Source organism: Hydractinia symbiolongicarpus, chromosome 11 (assembly GCF_029227915.1).
Source record: "Hydractinia symbiolongicarpus strain clone_291-10 chromosome 11, HSymV2.1, whole genome shotgun sequence".
Taxonomy (NCBI): domain Eukaryota; kingdom Metazoa; phylum Cnidaria; class Hydrozoa; order Anthoathecata; family Hydractiniidae; genus Hydractinia; species Hydractinia symbiolongicarpus.
In genome coordinates this window covers 10358823-10375706 of record NC_079885.1, presented here as the reverse complement: position 1 = coordinate 10375706, position 16884 = coordinate 10358823, and the positions used below count along the sequence as shown (strand labels likewise).

The 16884-nt window shown below is 34.1% G+C and overlaps 3 protein-coding genes across 3 annotated transcripts; 1 reads left to right on the top strand and 2 right to left on the bottom strand.

Moving 5' to 3' along the window:
* Positions 1 to 445: 445 nt before the first annotated feature.
* LOC130613424 (uncharacterized) lies at positions 446 to 1732 on the bottom strand. The gene has a single exon (XM_057434770.1). The coding sequence runs from the start codon at positions 1730 to 1732 to the stop codon at positions 446 to 448; it is 1287 nt and encodes a 428-aa protein (XP_057290753.1).
* Positions 1733 to 11703: 9971 nt separating this feature from the next.
* On the top strand, positions 11704 to 15386 carry LOC130614115 (uncharacterized). Its single transcript, XM_057435519.1, has 9 exons — positions 11704 to 12373; positions 12539 to 12800; positions 12886 to 12987; positions 13080 to 13239; positions 13321 to 13574; positions 13657 to 14036; positions 14113 to 14342; positions 14412 to 14854; positions 14931 to 15386. Exons 1-7 carry the CDS (start codon positions 12038 to 12040, stop codon positions 14311 to 14313), a joined length of 1695 nt encoding a protein of 564 aa, XP_057291502.1. The 5' UTR covers positions 11704 to 12037; the 3' UTR covers positions 14314 to 14342; positions 14412 to 14854; positions 14931 to 15386.
* Positions 15387 to 16160, bottom strand: LOC130613423 (P2X purinoceptor 7-like). Its single transcript, XM_057434769.1, has 3 exons — positions 15899 to 16160; positions 15677 to 15809; positions 15387 to 15603 (listed from the first exon to the last, which is right to left on the bottom strand). Exons 1-3 carry the CDS (start codon positions 16158 to 16160, stop codon positions 15387 to 15389), a joined length of 612 nt encoding a protein of 203 aa, XP_057290752.1.
* Positions 16161 to 16884: the final 724 nt, after the last annotated feature.

The following is a 16884-nucleotide window of genomic DNA, read 5'->3' as shown; positions in this document are numbered from 1 at the left end:
TTGCTTTAAACAAGTCGTTTATAAGTTGTTACTTACTAAAAGCAGATAGAAATTTTATAAAAAAAGCGTTTTCCGAAGGAAAGCAATTTCTATTGAAACACATAAAGATTGCTATATTTTGCCTTGATCGAATTCTGTAAACAAAAAGTTTGATATCTCGCGCCTAAATTATATTATTAGCCGTTTTCCTTTGTTATTTTCGCATAATTATATGACCGCGGTGCACGATTTTCTTAGCGCCAAATCTCGTTTGTTTTTTCTTTCGCCGTTTTTTATGATGGCGGATGGTGGAGAGGACGCGAGAAATATTATAGAATTGGATAATAATTTCTTTGTGACTGAAGATATGCTTTCTAATTTCAGAGTTTATGAACGTCCTTAGTTTCCCTACGCCATTGTTCACCGAGAAAAACATTAAAATGTAATTGACAAGTTCCTATTAAGATTATAATTTATTATTATTTACAGAAATAACTCTAATGTTTGCCAACGATTTTCTTCTCATAATGAATACCATTATATTGATGGTAACAATAACAAACAACGTGAGAGCCCAAATATGTATCCAAGGCATTAAAAGTGGAGTGGTAAATGCAGGAATTATCATGGCAAGTCTCATTATACCTGCGATCAAGCCTTGTGAAAAACTTTGAATCTTTGGCGGAATTAATTTTGCTACCATGCTTTTCAAAAGGACCTGTATTGGTAGCCAAACAAGCGTGTATGCTATAACAAATCCCACCATTAAAATTATATCTCTTCTAACATCGCGTGCTAATACCTTCAGTTCGAATATCACGCTGAAATTGATTAACATACAACATAAACAAAAAATAATTGTGTAGTATGTTCGTTTATCAGTAGTACAGATCTTAACCAACGTGCATAATATGAAAAAGTAAGAAACTGAGCTTGTGACAAGCATGGCGCTTAAAGCAAACTGACTCCATTTTAGTATATCATCGACTAGAAGTGGAAACAACATATCCAAGCTAAAGCTGCTGTACATAGCAATGCAGTTTGAGAAAACCTGTTTGGTTGGCAAAGTTTCTACATGATTATTATTTTCTTTTGGAGCTACTATCTCATCTCTTGTGAGACCCTTTTTATCAGTATCACAGTTTGCTATTTTGCTACTTTTCTCTGGCATATTTTTTACTAAATCCTTTAGTTCAAGAAGTTTGTTAGGTAAAAGCATATTTGACATTACAAGTGTAACGAATGTCACCCCTGCAACAAATATTCCAATGAAATTCAAGTAGGTAACAATAAACGATCCTATTTTGAAATTAACTCCTTTAAATATAATTCCAAAAGCAGGACCAACAGTAAACCCCATGGCATATGCTGTCGTCATAACCCAAATCGCACTTGTTGCTTCTTCTCTACTATATAGGCGAACTAATTCTCCGGCACATACACTCATAAATGGATCTCCCACACCTGCAAGCAACCGTCCAATAATCAAAAATGCTGGATGAAGGTAAACAGAATATAAAAGATTACCAATTAAAATTAACGCTAGCACTGCGTTGGTATATATTTTTAAATTTCTAGTTCGATCAACATAGCGACCGCCAAACCCTCCTGTTAAAGTTGCACTGACGGAGAAAACGCCTAGCAAGATGGCATAGCATAAGTGTGGACGATCTGTTTTTACTAAATCTTTAAGGTAGAAGACAAAAGTGGACATAATGATGTTGTAATCCAAGCCAGCTAGAAATGTGATCATGTTGATGACAAAGACAGTCTTTCTTCGTTGACCTAGCCATTTTTCATGCGTTGGTTCTGCCATTCTCGGATGCACGTTTCGTGAATTTACAGTTATCTAACAAACAATTATTTTGCAATACGTCCACTTTACTCTGCAACAGATTTTACAAGCAGACTAAAGTTTGTACAATCTGTTTTGATAGACAATGTAAATTAGATTAACATCTAAAAAAAATTAACTAAAATTGACCTTGTTAAAAATAACTCGATTATAATAATAGTAATGTAGAGATATTAAAAGAGTTTTTCGGTGAGTGAAATAGCTGATAAGATGAATGTTAGTTAAAAAACTTACTCACTGATATGCTTCACAAAAAGTAATGTAGCTAGCATGCTCAAAGAAAAAGAAGGCGGAGAGGTAGTCTAAAAGCGTATCAAAGTGTACAAGGGGAAGGGGATCTTCAAAGGGCGTCCATATCTACGCCTTAGAAAATTATTGAAGTGTTTTTATGCATCTCTTCTGCAAAAAAATTTTAAGTTGATTTTTCGAGGAGTTATCTGTACCCTCAGAAAAGGGGTAAGTCGAAAGCAAAGCGTACAATGGAGTATAAGATTGACGATTTATAGTACGTACGCATTTTTACAGTAGTTGTTCACAAATGATATTTGTCTGTTTTACCAGCATGTCACTGGTTATTTCTTGAACTATAATTGCATTTTTAGATTACGTATTTGATCAATTATATATTTTAAGTTAAAAAAGGACAAATTTGATGGAGATCCTAACTGGAAAAATAAAGGACGTACTTGTAAATGATTAAAGGAAAAGTCCTTCTCATATGTTACAACCAGTAAACCACAAGGTGTTTTGGCTTGCAGTTGCAGAAAAACTTGCTATCATTAACATTTACTGATGCATATATCTATAGATTTTGTTAGATTTAGTAGTTTGTTTATCAGATTTTATAGATTATGCCTTTAAATTTTTCAAACTAATAATTTGATTTTAAAATATTAAAGCTCTGCCATTATGGCAACCGTTGTCCAGATTTTTTTAATATTATTATGTTCTATATATGATATTATACTATTACATTTTTTATGTGTGTGCCTGAACAAAATGTTATTTGTCCTAAAATCTTAATGTTTGATTGGGATTTTTTAGTGTCTGTTATTTTATCCCAATTAGTCAAATTAAGAAACACGGACACCATACATAATATTTAAACGCTTTTCCTGGACATATAATTACGACCTGGTATTGGCCAACAGACAAAATACGGCTATTATGCTAGAGAAAACTTATCTTAAGTGTATTGAAACTTGCACAGAACTTATTTTAGGTCAGGTTTGGGTTAAATCCCTTTGTAGTAGAGCATTTACTTTCAGTGCAGGATGTCTTGGATTCAAACCCCGGCTAGTCATGCCAGAGATTATAAAAGTGCGAATCTATCCTTTTTGCTTAGCGCTCATCATAAGAACAGGATTGATATCTCAGGCGGTTGTCTAGTTGAGGGATTGATGTGTTTGCACGAATTTTTCCCCTCAAATGAGAGCACTGTGACACCCCCCTTCGCAGGACACTCGTTAATAGCAGTATTCAAAAGAAAGTGAAGAGGCTTTCCTGGGTAAATAAGTTCAATATCAGTAATAATAAACACAATTAATTAAACGTAGAAAAGGGTATTGAAAGAGAGAGGATTACATAATCCCTTCTGTTTTCTACTTTATCATAAATTAATTAATTACCGACGATTTCCAATTGCAATAAAGGATCTTCAGCTTTATAAAGTTGGTTATCCCTACTCGATCCCAAAGTTTTTTGACAGTAGACTTTTGTTTTTGCTTGTGGTCATAGAATGATTTAAGCACTAGGTGTGAGGTGGCTTTGAAATGTTTAATTTAAAATCTTTCTTAACTTTTCTGATTTTATACCCATTTAAATGCAGGCCTCGTCAGGAAGAAAAATGCTGGCGTGCGAGCTTCGCACGTCATGATACTTCTTAATAATTTTGAGGCGTGCGTTGTTCTCACGGCATAATTTTCAATGGCGTGCGATGGCGTGTGCTCATTTTTGTTCCATTTTTTTTTTTCGAATAATCATAGAACTCGCATACGGCAACACTAATTTTGCCATGTTTTGAAAAGCAGGTAATTTGTTGGGACGAAACTAAAATGTGCGATGCGTTCATTATTCATTATTTTTGAAAAAAAAAGTATACGACGTAGCAACAGAACGAAGAAAAATTATAAAACATGCAAGTTACAGTCATAAAACTCTTTCAGTTAATAACTTTTTTGTAAATATTTTTTTAGAGGTAAATATTTTTTATTTTTATATTTTTCAAAAAAAATATATCATTAAACATTAAACTGTTTCTTTATAAAAAAATCCCTCACGTTATTATTGTTGCTTCGATCTTAAAACATTCCTCCCTAAACAAAACAATAACAAGCTTTGTGACGTCCTGTTTCTATGGCGATGTTTTAAAACTATACAGATTGTTGTCTGAGTTGTAAAGCAATGTTTGTTGAAATATATTCAGAAAGCAAAGTCTGCATGTGGCAATTGATCACCATAACTATAATTAGATATCATGCTGACTCTGTGCTTGCGAAAGAACATGCTTGAAGTGATTTCTGCGAAAGAACAAGACGGAAAAAAAGACGGAAAAGTTGAACTGTAAAAGACGGAAAAGTTGAACTTTAAAATTTATTTATTAATTTCAAAAGAGCAACTAAATTAAAAAAAAATTAAATAGTGTATTTAAAATTAATGTCTATGTTTTTCTTTAATATAACTCGCGAGTAACATATATTTTTTTAATATTTACTTGCGAGTAGTTTAATTATTGATTACTCTTATTTATTTTACTCGCACTCGCATTGTACTCTCACTCTGAATTATTTTACTTGCATTTATTTGTATTCGTACTCTCAAAGATGTGTAGCTTTACTCGCGATCGGCAATGTATATTATTCCTGTGCGCCTTCATTGAAGAGAACATTATTTATTTTGGTGTGCGATTAGCGCACGCCTGAGGTATTAAGTGTTTTTTTTTGGCGTGCGAAGATCGCACAGGAACATTCAAACATGGCGTGTGTGGGCGTGTGCGCGTGCGATCGCACGCCATTCCTGACGAGGCCTGAAATGCGTTTCCGGATATTGTTTGTGACCCATTGGAGCCGACAGAGCCTGAAATCCAACAAATCCTATCAATACGCAATCAGTGGTATTGGCGATAGCGAACATGTTGATGCCGAAACTTGGAGGAAGCAGTAAAAAAACATTGTAACGAAGCTAGAGTAGAATTCTTTCAATAAAGACAGTTTTGGGAAGAGTTACTACTTCCTTGATATGTTACAAAAACATACAAAGCGCGCAAGCTATCAGGGTTATAGTTGGAAAGGTGCCACTAATGTGAGAAGTGATGACTAAAAGATAGCACGTGACGAAATTGTTATAAATTTATGCATGCAAATTGTCCTGTTATCTACAGGACAATCTGCATGTCGAAGGGGTTATTCATCTGAAGATATAAAGGTCGATGCAAACAAAAAAGAAGTGCAAATATTTGAAAAGCGAATTAGTACACAACGACATTTAATAACATTAGGGAATGAAAATGATGATAACTGAAAAACAAGAAAATCACAATAATATTGATGCCAGCTTTACTGATGTCAAATTTCTTATTGATGAAACGGACATTAACGCTTCAGACGCTAACAGAGTCACGGAGTTTTTCTTCGTCTCTGAATTCATAAACGATGCAAAAGCCATGCAATTTTTTATAACAAAAACTAGGCGATTAGAAAGCATTCTGCGTACTGTCCGGTTACGCATTCGCATCTCAGCATGCTTAAAATGCAGTAAAATTCCTGTTCGCAAAAAAGCAGAAAACAGAAACAATAATTTGGACAGACTAGCGAAAAGACAATGAACATTGACGTACAGGACATATTTTAAAACGTATCAATTTAATAAATGTTATTGCTTGTGGTGTGAAAGTTTCCGTGACAAGCTTTTAAACGTATACATTAACATTACTTTGGTTATGTAAAAGGTATATATTTTTAACTAATTGTAAAAAAGTATACCTTAACTGAGATAGATATGATGTTATGTTCGCGTTGGTTAATGCTCGCGGTTCCTGACAGCGGACAATTCTTTTGCATATGGATTAACTTCAAGAGTGCAAAGTGTTATTTTTTTTTCAAAATACTGAACACAACGTCCAGGCCGTTGACTAGGTGCAATAAAGCCTTAAATTTCTCAGCTTCCAATCTTTATACCAGCCAATGTAAATCATAGATAAGGCAAATCAACTCGCCGTATATATTTAATTTAAAATCTATTACATACTTTATGTATAAAAATATCAATATTTTTACCAGGTTGGTCATTATTCTTTATTTTTCTGTTGTTTAAACAATAGGCCCATTGTGTTTAACCAAAAATCCCTGTCTGGTATTCTTATAAAACATATTCTTACAAAAAAGGGTGTAAGTCTACACTACTCTCACTTCATTTAAAGCTTCCCTACTCACCTGTTTTCCTCGATTTGCTTTTTTAGCAACCCTAACACTCATCCGGATAACCGCCGCCGCCACTTTATTTTTTGTAGTTAAAATGCATAACGCGTTTATAAGAATCTGCTTTGTTTACTGGTACATTAGGTTGAAAAATAGGCCTATTGTTTACAAAAATAGAAATAAAAAACACTACTGTTCCGCAAAAACAATTTTTCTAAAAATATCGCTGGTCGCCCTATTAAGCTGCTTTAAATAAGCGCAAACTTAGTGACTACATCTAAACATCTTAGGTTTTCATTGGGTCCAAAATGTTCTTTTTAGCAATTAATCAGAGTGATTTAATGGGCTTCAAAATTTAGCATGGTTTGTGGTCATAGACCAAGTAGCATACTCCACTTTGGTTTTCCCAGGTGTATAATAAAGAATATAATAAACTATTGTGAATCTTCACCTTGTTAGCAGCGAGATACAGCTTCTGCATCTTGTTACAGTTAGTATGACTTTCCAGGACTTTGTAGTGTATTTATACCAAATCTGAACTATAAAGTGGTATCTTTTTAATACAACTTCATTATTTAGATTTGGTTTAATGAAGTGGTACTGTTTGTTACACATTCTTAATTTAAACGTAAAATTAATTTACAGTAAAATGTATTCTTGAGTTAATAGGTCTACTTAAGTGGCGCAATTATTAATAGTTTGAGGTTTCCTATATATCCATTGTCACAGTTTAGAAGGTATCCCATAATTCAATGCAAACACGGAAATGTAATATGAGACATCTACTTTATTTTAATAAAAAAAGTGGCGTGATTGCTACAATTAGAATCCATGCTTCGTTATATAAATGAAAATTTACATATTTACATTTAATAAAGTTATCAAGAATCTTGAAAGAACATAAATGTATGAAAGATGGGAAAATATCAAGTGTATTTAAATTACATACAAGTTTGTTTATGTATTTTATCAGCATTCGTTAGCGCGCTGTACCTGTGGATACCTGGAGCCAACCAGGAGAGCATACGTGTGTTTATAAAAGCAGTGCCAGGTTTACCTGTATTTACGAATATCCTACTTATGATAAATCCAATTCTTGGTATATTTGGTGAGCATACGAAGAGAAGTTGTTACTACAAAGTGAAGTTCTGGTTGGACTTGTGGATGATGCTATGGTGGTTTGTTGGGATTTATTTTTTGTGTGTCTTTTTAGGACAATATCGAAGTATTTTTGGATCAATTGGCAAGTTTTATGGTTATGATAATATTTTTTTCAATGTGAGTTACTATAATATAGATGAATCTGCATTTAAATTAGAATATGGGTTGTTCGTTGTGTACTTTATTTTTACCCTCATCCAATGTTTGCTTCTGGTTTTATCTTCAATTCTGTTCTTCTTCGACTTCAAATACAGATGTTGTTGTTGTTGCGTTGATATTGAACCTGCCACAGATTTATATTGTACTGACGTTGGAGTGCCGACTATTGGCTTAAAACAAATTTGACGTTGCATCGGCAATTACAGTGAAATTTTTATCATTTTTAAAACAGAAAATTAAAAATGTTTGTCATTGTTCAGAAGAAGGACTTAAAATGTTAAACATCTGCTTGTTTAAGGTACGCGAAAATAGATGCGGTTAAATTCTTTAAATTCCAGATACTTTATGCTGTAAAAAATGCGATTATTTCTGGAGAACATAAAGAATTTTGAACTGATTTACCGACACCATGCTTCACAATGTAAGAGCGTTTGTAATTTTAATAATCGACAAAATATAAATACACTTTAATTTTTTATTCGTTTCCTATCACTAACGTGATGATAGAAACTTCCTTTGTTATACACAGCAGAAAATTTTAACTTTACACAATGGTATGTTTTTTAGCTCTTTCAAAATTGATTTGCATACTAGCCGTCGTCTGTCTGTCTGTTCAAAAGGGTTACCGATATTCCTTTGATCTTTCCGCGAATTTTTAGAAAACAGGGGATTGTTTAATAGAAAACTTTATAATTAATTGAACTAAACCCAAAAAATTAATTTATTTCCTTACATAATTTAATTAATTTAATTGATAATCTTCTAATTTAAAAAACAAATTAGGTGATTAAAATAAATTCATTATTTAAAAGCGCCTTTTTTAATAATAATTTACCGCCGTGACCTTTATCGCCGATTCCGCTCAGGAGCCACCGAAAACAAATAGGATGGTTTTACTGACAGTTTAACTGACTTTGTTTTGACCGCTCGCACGTGATTACCAATCAAAACGCCTGATTCTTTGAAAAACCAATCAAGACTTTCGCGGCCTAGACATGCCAACGAAGAAACATGATGGCCATTTTAGTTTTTAGAAGAAGGTCAGTTCAGTGCTGTTTATAAGTCTGTTTCACCTTTGTGTCTTCTATAAGCTTTTTATTTTCGTAATATTGGTTTTTTGTATGTTCTAAAATGTTAAGATAAATATATTGTCATGTTTTTAGTCACGTACAGATCTTAAACGCACCAGTTTTAGGATTTTTGGCTAGGAAACGAAGATTGAGGCTAGCTAGCTAGCTAGAACCTTACTTATTCCACCATTTATTTTTGTGTTGAGACTGTAGCCATTTAGCTAGCTCCTATCTTTGGCTAGAAGTAAGAGTATAAAAATGCAGTTTGGCTACAACAATATTGTTAAACAATAAGTGTTATGCTATAAATGCAGTTAGCTAAGTTATTTTTTCCTGAAAACTTTTTGTGCAAATAAAATGACTGACAGATTATTTTAGCTGAACCGGTAATGAGCTGTTCCCAGTGTTTTCATTAAAACCGAAGTTGCAATGAAGTTTTTTTGGAAAGGGGTATTACGCCTATACGCCTGTTCAACTCTGTTTAACTATACTAAGCAGTTAGCCCAGTGTTAACAACAGACTGTTGTTTTTGGTAAAGGCTGTTAAGCCCATGCGCATTTACAACGTGGTTTACCTGTACTAAGGGGTCAACCCAATGTGACAATTCATTTTCAAACTTTCTCGGTAATCACACCTGTACGGATGTGCAACAATGTTTACCTGGACTAACCGCACAGCCCTGTTGTGTTTTTTTAAACAGAGTCTGTGAGAAGTTTTTTCCAAAGGCGTATTATTCCTATATGCATGTGCAACACGGTTTAACTGTGGTAAGCGCTTAGCCCAGTGTCACGATAAATTCTTTACCTTTCACAACCTTTCACAAACATTTAAAATAATATTGACTGATTGTTTTTGCTATGATGGGGTCCCGACTGTTGTTTGTAAACTGTGTTTTTATTTCAGCTATCGTTGCAGGGAATATTTTTTGAAAAATATGTTACAGTCGCAAGACTATAATGGTGTACTTAATTTACGAAATACTGTATACCTGTACTAAAGCGCTCCACCTGATCGCGTGGCACAGTTTACGGCTCTTATTAAGAGCTCCACAGAGTGTTAAACGTCAGATCGCACCTTGACTTTGGCTTACCCCGGCGTTTCGACACTGGGGTAAGCTTAAGTGGTATAAAAAGGATGGGCGCACCCCTGGATTTTTCCACGGGCTATCGACTAGTTTACATAAATTAGACAAATTAAATGAAGTTTAATTAAAATAATAATTTAGCTCTGATCGAAGTATTCAAGTGCCCACCACTCCCCTAACACCTTTAGCACTATTAATCACTATTTTGGCCTTCACAATGGGTCTTTGAAGTAGGAAATTTACGGAAGCCGAATCTCACTTGAATACTTAGATCAGAGCTAAATTATTATTTTAATTAAACTTCATTTCATTTGTCTAATTTTGTAAAAAATTGGATGATAGCGTTTTTAAGAGACGTGTAGACTAAACCATACTGTGTAACCACAGATGGAAAAAGTGGCGTGATTGCTACAATTAGAATCCATGCTTGGTTATATAAATGAAAATTTACATATTTACATTTAATAAAGTTATCAAGAATCTTGAAAGAACATAAATGTATGAAAGATGGGAAAATATCAAGTGTATTTAAATTATATACAAATTTGTTTATGTATTTTATCAGCATTCGTTAGCGCGCTGTACCTGTGGATACCTGGAGCCAACCAGGAGAGCATACGTGTGTTTATAAAAGCAGTGCCAGGTTTACCTGTAATTACGAATATCCTACTTATGATAAATCCCATTCTTGGTATATTTGGTAAGCATACGAAGAGAAGTTGTTACTACAAAGTGAAGTTCTGGTTGGACTTGTGGATGATGCTATGGTGGTTTGTTGGGATTTGTTTTTTGTGTGTCTTTTTAGGAGAATATCGAAGTATTTTTGGATCAATTGGCGTGTCGCGTGGTTATGATGATATTCTTTTCAGTGTGAGTTACTATAATATAGATGAATCTGCATTTAAAGTAGAATATGGGTTGTTCGTTGTGTACTTTATTTTTACCCTCATCCAATGTTTGCTTCTGGTTTTATCTTCAATTCTGTTCTTCTTCGACTTCAAATACAGATGTTGTTGTTGTTGCGTTGATATTGAACCTGCCACAGATTTATATTGTACTGACGTTGGAGTGCCGACTATTGGCTTAAAACAAATTTGACGTTGCATCGGCAATTACAGTGAAATTTTTATCATTTTATACCAGAAAATTAAAAATGTTTGTCATTGTTCAGAAAAAGGACTTAAAATGTCAAGCATCTGCTTGTTTAAGGTACGCGAAAATAGATGCGGTTAAATTCTTTAAATTCCAGATATTTTATGCTGTAAAAAATGCGATTATTTTTGGAGAACATAAAGAATTTTGAACTGATTTACCGACACTATGCTTCACAATATAAGAGCGTTTGTAATTTTAATAATCGACAAAATATAAATACACTTTAATTTTATATTCGTTTCCTATCACTAACGTGATGATAGAAACTTCCTTTGTTATACACAGCAGAAAATTTTAACTTTACACAATGGTATGTTTTTTAGCTCTTTCTTCAAATTGATTTGCATACTTGTCGTTTCTTCTATTTGCTGTGTATTCTAGTCATAGTATCTGCCAGGGACTCGGTACATATGCGGCACTTTTGTATACGGTTAATAACACAAAATCCCGAATTTCCTAATTATGTCAAACTCAATTAAAGAGGTCGATAAATGATTCTTATCCCTAAGTTTCTTAGCAAAAAGTAGAAAAAATTACCTAATTTCCTACATATTTCTGTTTGTTACGTGCCTCAATTGCGAGCTGAAAGTAGGGACTGTCCGGTAAAAAAATAAGTTTTATTATATCAACTAATATGTACTTATTACTAAAGAATATCTGCATCTTTTAAAACATAATATATTTATACGCTTATGTAAGTTGTTTTCTTTTTTTCAATTCCCTCGTGAAGCATCACCTTTGGATCGCCATTTTGTTTGAATAATTCAGCATGAATGAGAGGCTAAACACACATGTTTCCCCTGATGTAGCACAATGGTGAGAAAATCAAAACAAAACGCGCTAGCCCGTTAAAGGATAGACCAGAACAAAAAATCTTATTGACTTATTTTATTTTCGTTTATTATTTTTTAAGTCAGTTAATACCCCCGTGTAGCATATATTCGGAAATGTGTTATAAATAATTTATCAGATTTCACAGGTTCTGTTATTATTCGCTAAAGGCGCTTCGCTGAAGATAAAATTTAAAGATCAAAATGTAAAAGAGGCCGCTTCAGCGCGACATTACGCAATTTCCCCTCGAAAGCAAACTAAATAACATTTTTGTTTCTTTTTGTGAAACAACTCTGAACGGAGAAAGGTCGAAAAACTTGCTGTTAGTATGGCCTACTGTTCCGCGTACGGTTGTAAAAACAACATTAAGTCAAACAAAGATAAAAGCTTCTTTCTAATGCCTAAGAATCCTGAAGTTAGCAAAGCCTGGATTGCCGCAATTAACAGAACAAAGCTGCCAGCTAAAGTATTTCTATGCTCTGACCATTTTGAAGAAACCTGCTTTGACCCAAGCTGGAAACTTCAGAATGAATTATTTTATAAAGATCGTCCTTGCAAACGGCGGTTGATTCCAAATTCTGTGCCGACAATTTTTTGTCATAAGACTGCCCCTAAGGAACGTACATCCTCCACATCGCGAGCCAAACGAAGTCAATCTAAAGACGTAAGCAAATCCGTTTTTTTTATAAGAATGTTAATCTTGAAAATTATTCTTAATTTCCTCGTATTTTGCTATTGGTATTGACAAAGCCTTGAATCTTCTTAACATTTCTCGAGTATATCATCTTCGTTCCCATTCCTTTTTATTACTTCGTTCGATCGTTATTAGTTGGTGAAGTCAGCCTTGGTTGAAGATTCTGAGCAATTATGTTTAATCGATAATGAAGTTGAATTTGAAGTTGAATCCAAATTATCAATTGGAATACAGGCCATACCAAAAACACAAACGAGTGCAACCCAATATAAAAATACGTCAGTACGAAGTACATGTACACAAACGTCGTGTTCTGTAGCAGATGCGCAAACGCAAACCCAAGTAGCTGTTGTACATGCTTCTTGTCAAACTGAAAATGAAACGGACACAGATAACGGTATGGCTTTCGACTTTATTTTATTTTCATGCTTAACCGAAGTGGCAAATTATTTTGTAATTTTTAAGAATGTATATGTTTTCAGATTCAAATTGTACTGATTCCTCATTTAATTCCGATTTGGATGACGTGAACCTACAAAGCGCAGCAGCAGCTCTGAACAGTACATTTAATATCCTACACAAAGGTAAATATTTTCTTATACGTGCACGAATTTACAATGAAAAAATTATTAATGAAGAAACTGTTTATATCGTTTTTCTTCATTTAATACTTCAGGTAATATAAGCAACACATTGGAAATGCTGGGATTGTCGAATTTAATTGAACCACCAACTTCTGAATTTTCACACGAGGGACACGATTTGGACGAGGACGTAATTTCCGATGGCGACAATGAGAGTGAGGATGATGAATGGCTAGTCAAATCTCTTGAGAGGTAACAAAACAAAAATAAATTTCCAACCACTTCCATAAAGTCGTATTTATGAATCTATTTTTTGCATATTCCTTATTTCAGGGCTGATAAAAGTGACCCTAATTATTCAATTAGTCAAGAGATGGATGAAGGAGAAGACGAAGAACAAGAACAAGAACGTATTGAACATCGAAACATGGAGCCATGCAAGCAAAAAACTTACTTGGTGTACGAAACATGTATCAAAGAGCTGATTAAGTATTGCATAAAGTGTGGTTCCATCATAGACAGTGAAAGCATTAGCGAAGTTAAGAATACTGGCAGTCGGCTAACGTACAAGATACAGTGTGTAAAAGGTTAAGTAAAACATTTATTGTTCGATTCTGAAAAATAGCCTGTAGCTCCCTCCTAGGTTCTAATTTAATTGTTGAATTTTAGGTTGTAACTACAACTGGTCTGGTCAACCGAAACTAAATTGCACCAAAGGAGCTGGTAATTTACACTTAACCGCTGCTATTGACCTAGCTGGAATAACATATAACAAAATGTTAAAATTTGCAAACATATTAAACTTGCAATTAATTTCCAAAACCATGTACTACGAGCATCGTGGCAACTTTGTTTACCCAGAGGTAGATCATGCTTGGCGAAAAGAAAAAGAGATACTGTCACGTGAAATTACAAATGAAAATCGGCAGCTAGAACTTGCCGTTGACGGTCAATGTGATACACCTGGTCACAACGCCACCTACAGTACCGTATCGGCGATGGACTGCCAGACAAACAAAATATTAAATTTCAGCATAGTACACGTAAAGGTAAATTTCTTTACGTTTGAGTGTTCCTAAATATATATTTCTATCTCATCGGCTTTTAACTTCTTCTTACATTTAGGAGGTAACCAGCTCACAAGCAATGGAAAAAGAAGGCTTTATCAGATGTATCCAAGAACTTCAAGAAGACATGGAACTTCCAATACGTGTGATTTCCACTGATAGGCATCCCTCCATAAAGAAGCTAATGAGGACCGACCCAAGATTTACAAAAATTATTCATCAGTTCGATCCTTGGCACATTGGGAAGGGGACTCGTTAAAAAGTTAATAAAGGCTTCAAAAAAGAAAGGTATGTTACTTTTGTTGTAGAGTGATTAAGATCTCAATGTGCGGATTTTATTAAATTATTTCTTCATAGACTTAAACATACTTGCAAGCTGGGCACCTGCAGTGGTCAACCACCTGTACTGGTCAATCCATAATTGTAATGGTAGTGGAAAAGAGTTAGTTGAAAGATTTACGTCGATAATTCACCACTCTGTCAACAGACATACCTTTACCCACAACAAGACATACAAAGCTTGCGACCATCCAAGATTAAATGAGGAAGAGACAGAAAGAAAAAAGTGGCTTGTGATGGGTTCTCAAGCTCACAACAAATTGGTTAAAATTGTGACACAGCCTTGCCTTGTAAAAGATCTTGAAAAGCTTACGGAGCAAATCAACACTACCCTCTTGGAAGTTTTTCATTCACTGAAAATTAGGTACTTGCCAAAGTCAACCTTTTTTAAAATGGAAAAGATGCTCGCTGGTACCCAACTCGCTATTTTAGATCACAACCACAACATCAACAGAGAACAGGTATATAAAACATTGCAAATTTTATGTTTTTGATATTAAATATGCAATATTTTGTATGTGCTCTGATAATCTTTAGAAACACTGAGTTAACGAAGAAGGAATTCGGAAACCACTTTTCAAAGTCGCGTATTCCAAACCGATCAAAAGATTTGTATCCAAAATTGTGAAAGTTGATAAGGATTATGGCTACTTACACTATATCCTGCAAAAAATAATGAAACGCGCCGAATGTAAAAAAAAAGTTTACGAAAGAAATCGGATGAAACGCCAACTGTCGTTAAAGATTACTCCCGATGACAGGCCACCTCGCGAAGAAATTATCGAAAAATCGACCAAATATAAACGTATAAAATTGTAAATATAAAATTTCTAATACACGTTTTTAATTTTTAAGCAATCCGATGAATACTTCTTCTAACGTTTCTTAAATTTGCACAAAAAAATCTATTACTACGTTTCTTAAAAAACAAATTCTTATACGAAAAAAATGTGTATGACTTTTGTAAATATGTACAAGTAGTGTATATAATAACTATTCGTCTTCTATCTCCGCTATCCAAGAGAAATCCATTTCAACCAGTTCTCCCCCTTCTGCGTCACCCTTAAACCCAGTGTATCGTCCATCTACACTAGGATACTCCTCCCTGATCTTACAAACTGCACACGCTGGTATGACACGTCGTACACCTCGCCCAAGTTTGTTGTGGATAAACCAGCAAAACTGTCGATAAGCACCGTAACGGTACGTCCTAAAATTTTTAGCAAAATAAGTTAAGTCAATCGTCGAATTTTTAGTAACGCAGGAGAGATTAAATAGATTACCTATTTGGTACATGGTCACGCTCAGGTAAACCGCGACTTTCCTGGTCATATAGCGCGACTAACGCTGTCCATAACACATCTTTCAACAACACGATGTAGTTAAAATGTGGATGCTGTGTGATGCATTCCTGATCTTAAAATAATTATCATGAAGTTAGAAAAAAGTCTGGAAATATAAACTCCCCTTATTATTTTTGGAAATATATAAAAATAAATCGCTACCATTAAGATTGAAGTATTTTATGGCATCGATTTCAACACAGCAAACACACTCTTTCTCTGTCGGCATCCTCTCACATTTACCACAACGACACCAATCAGTAACAGGCTTACACAATCTAGGATTTTGCTGAGGATCGAAGTCTGCCTGATCATCAAAAGCATCATTAAAAACCCGCCTAGGCTGTGAAGCTATTTCGGAATCTGATCTTTCTGGTTCATACTGAAATCCTAATACCGTGAAATTTTTGTTCGACGAAGACATATTAATAATCGTATTTCATAATTTGTAGAGAAGAGTTTAAAATTAAAAGTTTTTTTAAATAAGTTTCTAAACAGTTAACTTCTAGGGGGGTTCATATTTTGTACTGAAAACGCTACACACTTTCGCTACATAGTCTGTTTTTTACCACTGTTCTACGTCACATGCATAATTACGCATATTAAATTTTTAACCCAGGCCGTTTTGCGCGCATTTGCAGCAACGAGACGAAGCCATGCTTTAACAACATCTACGATAAAAAGGTTTGTTTATATATGTGATTAAGTGAATAATATCAAAAAAGAAAGGTATTTTCTATGCCATGATTTTAAATTACAAATAATATTTTAAAATAATTTTTCACCGGACAGTCCCTTTAAGGTCAAACCCTTTATATAGCCGAGCTTTCTAAGAGTAGCCTCGTTTTAAAAATAATTTTTCACTCACCTTTTCTGCCTATTTTCTTACCGACAAGATAGTTCTACATGTCCAGTTATTACCCTGTAATGATTGTTTACGAGGATATTACTGAAAAATATGGACGTACGTGACAGAGGTCATCATTTAATAGCATCATAGATTATTACCCGAGCTTATTGCGTTTTACAAAGGAAATAAAAGAATTGAAATAGGATAAAGAAACCATTACTTGGTAGCGATAATATCGTTTGCCAAACAATATCCAACCGAAAAATATTTTCGAAAATCTCTGTAAAAGCATGGATGT